Consider the following 11,717-nt stretch of genomic DNA (forward strand, 5'->3'; position numbering starts at 1 on the left):
TTTTACATGACCTCGGTTTGACATCATTATCATGTTTGTTATTAAGAGTTTGGTTTAACGAGATCTGGGTCCGTATTCAATAATCAACATAGATTTAACTTAATTTTAAGATAAGACACTTAACGTTTTGACTGGTCTGTATATTTAGCTGACCAAGAGGCTGAATGGAATCACTGAGGCATGTCTAAGGATAAGGATAAGATCAATATTGAATACTGGCCCTGGGTCACATTTCTAGCGCGTTATTAATCGACTACGGATTTTCTTTAAATGTGAATGATTCGCTATCATGTAAAATTTTAAATAGCAAAATATGCAATACTAGCTTTTTACGACGTATGTCTTCTTAATAACAACAAGTAGTTCAAAATATCTACAAAAAATCTATTTTTACATTATGTATTTTTTTAGAGTTCAGTCGATCTTCACTCATGTATCGAAAGAGAGAGGTGCGTTTGTTCCGAAAATATCCTGTATAGAATCATTTATAATTGGGATATGTTTAAAGTTCCTTGATATACAGATCGTATTAATATCATTGTAAATGACGAGTAAAAGCAAAACAATTTTAAGTGACAGTGAATAACAGAGCATATAGGACTTTTCTGCCTTCATCCCTTAATATGGTGAAAAGAAAACTGTTTTAAAAGGAAAGTTCATTAAAAAGTAGTTATGAGCGTATCGCTTTCATCACCCCCCCCCCACACACACACACACACACACACACACACGCACACACACACACACATACACACACACACACACACACATACACACGCACACACAAATAAAATCACCGGATGCAATAAAACGGAAACGTAGGCACGTTTTTTCGAATGTGCGTGTTCACATATAAAAAGCGTCAGCTGTGATAAACAAAAATATCGCTAACTTTGCACTCATTTATAATTATGCATCGTACACTCGAGTGCATTTAAAAAGTACATGTTATTCTAAATATTTTAATATGTCAGGCTGACACGCCTCGGACACTAGGCCGGAATTTCTCGATTTGTGTTAAGTTCTTTATAACAGAATTAGACTAACCTCACAATTTTTGTTTTTAGACTTTAAATGAAAATTATCTCTATTAAAATGAGCACTTTAAAGGTCATTTTTGTTATAGTCATAAAGGATTCAGTTTTTTATTCCATTGAACTCGTGTTTCACTCACCGTTCTAAGGCGGTAATCCCATCATGTATCGGTAAAGCTATTTTGATAAGAGTGTGGTAAGTTTGTGGTGTTTTAGCTGTGTTTTTGGTGTTTAAGCTGTATTTGGTGTTTTAGCAGTGTTTGTGGTGTTTTAGCTGTGTAAGTGGTGTTTTAGCTGTGTTTGTGGTGTTTTGGTTGTGTTTGTGGTGTTTTAGCTGTGTTTGTGGTGTTTTAGTTGTGTTTGTGGTGTTTAGCTGTGTTTGTGGTGTTTTAGCTGTGTTTGTGGTGTTTAGCTGTGTTTGTGATGTTTAGCAGTGTTTGTGGTGTTTTAGCTGTGTATGTGGTGTTTTAGCTGTGTTTGTGGTGTTTAGCTGTGTTTGTGGTGTTTAGCTGTGTAGCTGTGTTTGTGGTGTTTAGCTGTGTTTGTGGTGTTAAGCTGTGTTTGTGGTGTTTATATACTCGTGTCTCTAGATCATCGTCCTTTGGACCCTTGCCTTGTTCCCCTTAAATGATCGATTTCTGGGCTTGTTATTGTTAAAACTAGTATTAAAAAGAACTATTTGCGCACCTAAAGTAACTAGATAGTGCCTTATAATCAAACGTTTAGCCACATAGCTATGTAGTTTGGCATACATTTTAAATTGTTAGTTCATACCTAACCATTTGAGATAACAAAATCAGATCAGTGAATACTTAAAGGATACATATCGTAGATGGTATAAGTTCAAATTTTATGAATATCAAGTCTGCTTCCATTAAGTATGTCTTTGCTAACAATTTTTATTGTTTGCGTCTTAACGTATTCGACATTTGCTGAACAAGGACGTTTCAAACGCGTTCTTCTTCAAGGCGATGGTGACCTTGCAGCGGCCGTTCAACTTCTGACTACTCAAGTCAACCAACTGACCGCTGAGGTAGCAAATCTAAAACAGCATAATAATGGGGGTAAGTAAAATAATTTGATTTTCATAACAAAAAAAAATAAAATTGCGCAAGGTATAATTGAAACAGTGTGCACTTGCTCACTGTGTTAGTAATGTGTTTAAGACAACATGTAATAAACTGGAAACTGCGAGGACAATACGAGGAGCCAAATATTGACGAAGACCATGTTTAAAGACACAATGTAAGGGTGTCAAAAAACAACAGACAGAAAAAAAAAACAGAAAAAAGACAGACGACACATGCATACAAGTGCGTCCTTAATACATGCTGATGTTGGTACATTGGAATGGTTAGCGAAACAAGAGTTAAGGGAAGTTATCCATCATTAAAACGAAAAGGTGTTTACGCTAAAGGTTCATTTTAAAATTACAAAATGTAAAAAAAAAAAAATGTTAACGTTTTAACCGAGATCTTTATTGTATTGATCATATTTATGACCAAACAATATAATTGCTATATAATCATAATAATATTTTGTTAAATTACCTCCCTTAAATCTACCATATCGTACTAATAGCGTCAATATTGTGTTATTTAAAAATGTTATCCATCCACAAATAATATAATGGTAATCTTAATGCACAAACACAACTTTGGACCCAAATGATGGATGGCCCACCTTAAATGCACAAACAAATATTTGCATCCTAATTATGGGTGGCTTACCTTCAATGCACTAACAAATATTTGCATTCTAATTATGGATGGCGTACCTTAAATGTACTAACAAATATTTGCATCCTAATGATGGATGGTATACCTTCAATGCACTAACAAATATTTGCATCCTTATGATGATGGCGTACCTTCTATGCACTAACAAATATTTGCATCCTAATGATGGATGGCGTACCTTCAATGCACTAACAAATATTTGCATCCTTATGATGATGGCTCACCTTATTACTCCTACACAGTTTTGAATGCTTATGATGGATGGCTTACCTTAATGCACTAACTCATCTTTGCATCCTAATCAAGGATGGATTACCTCAATGCACACATCTTTGCATCCTTATGATGGATGGCTGACCTTAAATCAGTTTCCATGCGCTCAGCCTAAGCTGTAAGCTGGTTAATGGGGCCTCTTAATTGGTCGTCAAACACTGTGATAATTCGATAAGGGGTTTGATTTATTCTTGTATAAGAAAATCGTTTATTATAGTGGCATGTGTAATGGACACTATACATAATATTATGCAATATAGACAAAATAGTTTACACCCGGCCCAGTGGACCTATAAATCACCTTACAACATAAATGATATTAATTATGGCAAGGTCAATTAATATACATTATTACAAAACAATAATGGCAGATAATACAAATTAAATAAAAATGGTAATATATGTTGTTAGCGAGAAATATGAAAATATGTATAAATACTGTGACTTGTACTAAAGTGTTGTTTTCTTTGAAGGCGCTGTGTACATCAGATGGGGACGAACGGTTTGTCCAATGAACGGAACAGATCTATTATATACTGGTGAGTATGAGTTATACGTTAGTTTAAATACATTCCTTCTATGTTATCATCAATCATGAACTCATCCGATGCCATAATTATCATTATTGATAGTGCATGCTTAGATTTAGTGTTGTAACAGACTGCACAGATGGTTAAGTTCGAACCGACGACCCTTAGCTATGCTTGCTGACGCCTAGTCTGGGGCTCAAATCAGCTTTCATCCGTTGATAAGCTTGGTGTGCTGCCAACTGATCTAACTTGTCGACTTGTTACTCGTACCACAAACTACAATCATTAAACAAAACGTTGTCATTTAAATATTCGGGATCAACAAAAGCATAGGTAGCCGATATAAAAGAGTTTTATAACGACGAAAATTACTAGCGTTTTCTGATTTGCACATTAACTTAACTACATGTATAACATTATCAAGAAATATATTTAGAAACCAAACGACAATGCAAAATAAACAAAATCATCTGCATAAAAATGACTAAGATTCAGATGCTGTTTTGTATTAGTATTTCGTAAGAAAATAAATTTGTTATTTTTCCTTTATTTCAGGATTTGCTGCGGGCAATTTCTACAATGATTATGGTGCTGCTGATTTTCTCTGCCTAACGTCTGACCCTCTGTGGGGGGTGTACGATGACGCTGAGCATTCACCATCGGCAAAGGTGTACGGGACGGAATATCAATTTTCTGAACAGCATTATGCAAACGGAGGAACACAATTCTTTGGGAAGAATTTGCATGAACATGACGCACCATGCGCAGTTTGTCACACTTCTCGACAAGCCAGCGTCATGATTCCAGGCAGAAACCAGTGCTACCCTGGATGGACAAAGGAATACTCTGGCTATCTGGTCGCTGGATTATCTGGAACATCACATAAATCGCCTACCAACTACGTATGTTTGGATTCTGGAGCCGAGTATGAAAGTTCCGACTTCAGAAACGACAACGGAAAGTTGATGTACATGGTTGAAGCTATGTGTGGGTCACTTCGTTGTCCTCCGTATGTGCAGTACCGTGAAATAACGTGCGTTGTGTGTAGCAAATAAACCTTATGCAAAATGGCATGAGTCGTTTTTAGCAAATAAAAGTTTTTGCAAGAATTGTTGTTAATAGCAAAGAACAAACTCGACACAGCGGTTACTTCCCTTCATTGGACAGTTGTTATTGCCATCAAAGATTATCATGTGATGATTTAAATCATATGACTGTATTTGAATTTTCCTTAATTTAAAATCTTTCATTTTTAAAATTTGAAGAAAAAAAATAATGGAACTTTGATTAAAACAAAATAATTAAATCGGACATAAACGTGGTATCTAAACATTGTAGCCCTTTGTAGAAAGTCCTTCAACTGCCAAGAGTTGCAAAATAAATAAACTTGTAGTCATAACATATTCCTTCCTTTATTTTGATAATTTTGTCAATTATTTAGTGCAAACCCCTGCCAAGTTTAAAACACCCCCAATGAATTGTAGCATTTACATTAAATACCCACGTGGTAAATTTACCACCACCTCCGACTTGTGGCAAATGTGTACCCAGGGGTAAATTTACACCCCTTTGTATTTGTTTAATATGTACATAATTGCCCCTGGGGTTAATTTGCCCCCTTTGATATTTTTCCACGAGGGTGAATCTCGTCAGATAAACCCAGAGGATACTTTAGTGTGAAACCGTGTACTATTAAAACCTAGACGTGTTTATAAAAATATGTTTTTTTGAAAAGTAAGTGAAATATAGAAATTATGAATCACATTTCTACCCACCCTTGTATAATCAAATATACAAACAATCTTAATCGCTTGCATATTCTTGCATTTGACTTTGCAATGAACCTTGACCTTGACATTGAAGAGGTCAGTTATTTATGATAGCATGAAGCACAGTATGAAATACATCTTTACACATGCCATGTTTATAGATATATAATTTCGTTTTTAGCATAATTTTCCATAACATTCTTACAACAAAAGCACATTTGCGACCTTTGACATGCAGTTACGCTGGCTCTGAAAACTTTATCCCAAATAGTATTTTAAATGAAAGAAAACACTATTTAAAAGGCTTCCATCCCTTTAATGACACAATCTTAAAAATAGATAAACTTAAAACAAGGGAATAATATGGTAACAATCAAGATTTAGGATACTTTTCATATCTGACCTTGAAATGCCCATAAATATGGCATTGAAGTAGTCAATGTTGAATGTAAATTGGAAGTACAATATGCGAGAATTAAGAGAATTAATATCCATATGATAATGAATCCTTATCGTATTAAATTATATTACCATATTTAAACGTAATATTTTTTTATTGAATTGACTTTTTATGGCGGCCATTTTGGACGCCATCTTGAATATCTCAGCACACAGCTCGTGTTGAAATGTATGCTATCACTTCCATATTCTACATGCCGAATATTTTGGTATATAACATTGATTTTCACTTACACCTTCGATAACCCACTCTGACCTGATTTCATTTCAAATGATTATCATATGAATGGGATGAAAGAAGTTTTTGTTGATATGGGATTTTTTCATTAATGTGTTCAACCAAAGACACTTAAAATATATTTAATACATATTTAAAAAGAAAAAGATCTAAATCTGTTTAAGAACATTAACTAGAATCATTTTAAGTTAAAAATGGTTGCCATAGCGAAAACAAAATTGGACTAGTCTATATAAACAAAAGATTTGAATTTGAAAGTGTTTCTTAGTAAGATTTCAAGAATTACGAATAAAGTTTCATAACTTGAATCCAATGTTCAAAATTTGGTATTTTTTTCATGATATGACTCGACTAATTGTGGAATGTTACAAGAGAAGAATTTGTCTCCAATATTGTTTAGTTTACTCATTTTAAATGAGTTAAACGAATTTCTAGAGGGCTATAATTGTGAAGGAGTACACTTAGCATGATAAATTACGTACAAATGCTTCGATTAAAGGCAATATTTTGCTTTCAATGATGGCTTAAAACAAAGATAACTTTTCTTTTTCTAAACTATTTTAAATAAAACAAAAGGCAGTTTATGCCGCTTAAAGAGCCCCACCTTCGTTTTATAACCGGAGTTTGATTAGGTGTAAAACCAAGTATGTAAATACCATTTCAGACTAGTGGTAACTATTTTCCTTAAAGGTTTTGAAGCATAATGTTTTTTGTTGTTTTCTATTTCATGCTGGCTAAGCATGTTGGACCTACTTGATCTTCTTTTTTGTTTACATTTTTATCTTTTCACTGAACTCTTACGCTAGATTGGGTCACTTTGTCAAAAAACATGGTGGCTGCGTTCAACCATTATGTTTCACATAAGAAACGTTGAATGTTTAGTACACAGGTGGAACATTCTCCTCATATTTTGTGTTTGGGGTCGTGAAAAACTAGAAAACAGTGAGATTTCGCTTCCACGCTTAATACGTATATTGAAAATTTATTTAGTGCTCGCTTACCTTTATATTTTGGTCATAGTTAATAATTCATTCACTGCAAAGGTAACTACCTGTCCAAACTATATCTCTTACAAACTAAGAAAAGTACAGCACAGTTGCGATTTGCGAGTGATGCGTATATTGTGATGACACGCATCAGAGAACAAGATGGCATACACAGCTTGATAACGTAAGCAATAACAAGACAAAATGTTAGCAACAAAAACGATATTACGAACGTGGTCGACTCGCGGAGACAAAACTGAGATAAAAGCCCTTCCTTTTGGGGAAAACGCAGAAACTTCTGCCCGTTTGTCACCAGAGATACAGGTTTGTTAATTACCACTTGATGTCGGGCCTCATATCCCCTTATCTCCCTTACAACAATGTATTGAACAATAATCTTATAATAAATACATTATTGTTATGAAAACATATTCTATTTGAATTATTGGGATACATGTGTAAGCAGTAACACATGAAATTAAACAATCATTTGTAAACGTTCAATTTGAATTGATAATTCGATATCACCACGAAGAGAGACTCGCTAGAACTGATTTCAAACTAACCCCGATTCCAGTTCTATCCCAATTTACTCAACGGTACCACGGACCTATAAACCATGGACTGGCAACTGCCCCATATCGGTGAAACGATAAGAAATAATAATTTACACACAATCCTAAGCGCGCGCTCGGCAAATATCGGAAAATTCCGCCGAATCTCCGATCGGTGATTAACGGCGATCTTCGGTTATTCCCGCCAACTCTGCTAATAATGCCTAGTTCGTTATAGATTTAATTATAATTAATAACTGTGATTTTAATCAGATTCAATTGGACTATTATCAACTCAAATGAAAGTACCGCGCATTTGAGTCAATTTTAATTAATGTTTTCCTACATGTATATATACGGCTGATGTCGGACATCTCGAAATTGACCACACGGTTAGATCTCGGAATGAAATCCCGCTGCACGCGTGAGTTTGAGATTATCGCATTAACACAAATGAGAGTTGCCAATCCATGGTTTATAGGTCCATGACGGTACCAACCGGTTTGTTTTACAATGTCCGCAAGCACAAAAGTACTCTGTTTTATGTTGTAACGCAGATTACTATAAGAACTTGAAAGGTCGCAAAGCAATGTTACATACTACTGATACAAATAGAATATTTACTTTCTAGCAACAGGTGAGAGCATAAACTTTATTATTGTGCAAGTGAATGTAATTTTAAAGTACTCCCATATTCTCCTGCATGCATGAAAATCGGCCTTAAAGGATGAAAAATAATAATAAGATTCTATGACATGCACTTAGTCTAGTAGTAAAGTTGATTTCGTACCAAGGCTGCTCTTCTATGTTTCTTGTTTGTGATTTTATGTTCTATGTCTTTGGTGTTTACCCAGTGCCACTAAAACGGGTTTATGTTTAATCTTTTTGCTACTTAGCTTGTTTCTGTAGCTTTTTGCATAAATATTGTCATTTAAAAGATTTCACTCAATTTTGGCGTTATTTTTTGTGTCCAAACTGTATTTACAAAAATCATGCAAAGTGTCAAATAATTGTATAACCTTCCACAAATATCAACTAAGCTTGTCATGTCAATTATTATTGGTGCTGTTTTTCTGTGTGTTTGTACATGTACCTTGTTTACAAAATGTGTTCCGTTGTTCTGTGCATATACCCCCAAAGGGGTCATGTTTTTTAAATGAGCTGAGAGTTAAACTTTAAAGAACGGTTTGTTCTTTTGAGAATAGATTAAGTGATAGTGCCTTTTAATCAAACTTCTATCCACATAGTTATGTAGTGTGGCATACATTTTAAATTTTCGGCGTATACCTAACCATTTTAGATAACAAAATATCACATCAGTGTATGAATGGAAGGATATATATCGTGTATGTTTGTTCTAGTTTAATAAATATTTAGTCAGGCTTTGTTCATTATGACTTTGGTTACCCTAGTTTTGTTTTGCGTAATAATCTGTTTAACGCTTGCTGAACAAGGACGTTTCAAACGCGTTCTTCTTCATGGCGATGGTGACCTTGTAGCAGCCGTTCAACTTCTGACTACTCAGGTCAATCAGCAAAGCGCAGATATAACCAATTTAAAGCAGAAGAATTTGGAGCTGGAGTCCAAGATAACTCAGATGCAGTCGACTTTCGACCAGCACTTAGCTGATATATCTTCCCACCAAACAGGGGGTAGGTTATTATGTTTGAATTGAGTTTGGATTATACGTGATGATGTTTATGCTGAGGACTTAGGCAGAACACGTGTAACATAAGCGACAATTCGTGCTAAATTTAAGACTGTTTATCTTACAGGCGCTGTGTACGTCAGATGGGGACGAACAGTTTGTCCACTGAATGGAACAGATCTAATATACACAGGTATGAATGTTCGTTTATAAATATGGAATGATGCTCGTTTAAGTTAAATGACAGTATAAGTATCTTCCATGGCCGATAGTGTCATTCCGACCCGAGCGTATGGTGTTTTGCGGAAACGAGGTTTACCGAGTTTCCGCAAAACACCCTGCGCGGGGGTCGGTATGCACCTTTCTTACACGAGAGGCTATGGTATATGCTTTTTCTACCACCTCAGTTAAACAAAATTAAGTAAAAATATATTTTTTGCAGGAGCTCTTTTGTGCTTAGTGAAGAAAATTGCGTATGGATATGCGATAATTCGTGGTTGTCATGGATATGCGCGCAGTGATTCAGATGATGTTAATAGTCAAATAGGTCTTTAAATAAATAGTTCTAAGGAGAGTGAAGTATTATTTCTTGCAAGGTGCGTTTTAACTGTCGTATGGTGACATTTTGAAGCGAGAAATACTTAATTAGCCTTCTAAATATTGCAACAAGACAAGATTTCCATGATGCTACAGACCACAGTTTTCAACAAGGGAGGCAATTTAAATGTAGTAACCATTAAAAAGGAGCTCCATACGGGCATTTAATCTTCGCCCGTAGACAAGATAATAATTTCTAGCATGATTGAATTATTGGATATACTTATCTGAGGTGGGAGAAATTATATGTTGTGTCCAAAATGCAAAGAAAATGCACGCACTGATTTAAGAAAATGAAACGAAGATCAAATAGTAACGTAATACACATGTACTGTATATTTTTTCAAGTTAAAATGTTGTTGTTGAAATACTAAGGTGTTTACTAATAACATAATTAATAAAGTATTGTAAACAACTTGTTTATTTACTAAATACATTGTCCTCTCAGCCATGTTGAGTTTTTTCACACTGATCTGAATAAACATAATAGGGAATAGGGATTATAAGTGAATGCCATTATTCTTCTTTTAATTTGAAGATAAATATTTCATGAGATTTCGCATGAATCGCTGGAGTTTTATTTTTATTTCAATTGACCATTTTGAACACTTTTCAAAACGTGCACAATAGTGACATAAAGTCTTCATTTTGGGAACTAACTTTGTACCTTTTCGCATGTGTTAGGTTATGCTGGGGGAAATCCGTTCTCTGAATATGGTGCTGCTGATTTTCTCTGTCTGACCTCGGAACCTTTGTGGGGGGGTGTACGATGACGCTGAGCATTCACCATCGGCAAAGGTGTACGGGACGGAATATCAGTTTTCTGAACAGCAGTATGCAAACGGAGGAGCACAATTCTTTGGGAAGAATTTGTATGATCATGACGCACCATGCGCAGTTTGTCACACTTCTCGACAAGCCAGCGTCATGATTCCAGGCAGAAACCAATGCTACCCTGGATGGACAAAGGAATATGCCGGTTATTTGGTCGCTGGATTATCTGGAACATCACATAAATCTCCTACCAACTACGTGTGTTTGGATTCTGGAGCCGAGTATGAAGCTTCAGACTACAGAGATGACAACGGAAAGTTGATGTACCTGGTTGAAGCTATGTGTGGATCACTTCGTTGTCCTCCATATGTGCAGTACCGTGAAATAACGTGTGTTGTGTGCAGCAAATAAACGTTTCGAACAATGACGTTTGTTGTTTGAAGCAAATAAATGTTTCTCAAAATGGCGTGTGTTGTGTGCAGCCATATATGTTTCGCAAAATGGCGTGTGTTGTTTTATTAAATATTTTTTAGCAAAATGACGTGTGTTGTTTATAGCAAAGAATAAACTCGACACAGCGGTTACTCCCCCTCAATGGACAGTAATCACTGCTTCATGTATATCATATGACGTCATTCAAAAGGACAAATTTTCCTTCATTTAAAATATTTTCTTGTTTTAAACTTTGAAAAATGAACACAAATAATTAAATGGAATTTTGATAAGATATTTGCATCAATATATGTAAAAGAAAAGTTTTAAAACAACATTAATTGCTGAAATCCAGCCATTTTTATACGTGGGGCAAGTATCTTATATGCTTGTCAAGGGAGATCAGTACGTACAAGATTGAGCAAATAAAAGTACATGTTTCCGTAAAACATCGTTTCTGCTGTACGCATCCTATATACTTTCCTTGACGTCAAAGTCAATATTAGACTGGTACCCTCATTCTCTTTTCTTCAGATTTTTACCAAAAAGTAACGTAGTACCAGTCTACGTCAATATAGGTATCATGACATAACGCAATTTGGAACACCTCGGCCATTTTCCATCGAAAACAATCTCGGATGTATGCCGGTACATCAGTAAAAGTAGGTCGTATTTTTTTAATAA

The 11,717-nt window shown here is 35.1% G+C and overlaps 1 protein-coding gene and 1 pseudogene across 1 annotated transcript; both read left to right on the plus strand.

Moving 5' to 3' along the window:
- Positions 1-1,907: 1,907 nt before the first annotated feature.
- Positions 1,908-4,631, plus strand: LOC128224887 (short-chain collagen C4-like). The gene is made up of 3 exons (XM_052934977.1): positions 1,908-2,098; positions 3,520-3,585; positions 4,132-4,631. The coding sequence occupies exons 1-3, from the start codon at positions 1,915-1,917 to the stop codon at positions 4,629-4,631; spliced, it is 750 nt and encodes a 249-aa protein (XP_052790937.1). The 5' UTR covers positions 1,908-1,914.
- Positions 4,632-8,975: 4,344 nt separating this feature from the next.
- Positions 8,976-11,012, plus strand: LOC128224297 (short-chain collagen C4-like; annotated as a pseudogene).
- Positions 11,013-11,717: the final 705 nt, after the last annotated feature.

Source organism: Mya arenaria, chromosome 17, assembly GCF_026914265.1.
Source record: "Mya arenaria isolate MELC-2E11 chromosome 17, ASM2691426v1".
NCBI lineage: Eukaryota > Metazoa > Mollusca > Bivalvia > Myida > Myidae > Mya > Mya arenaria.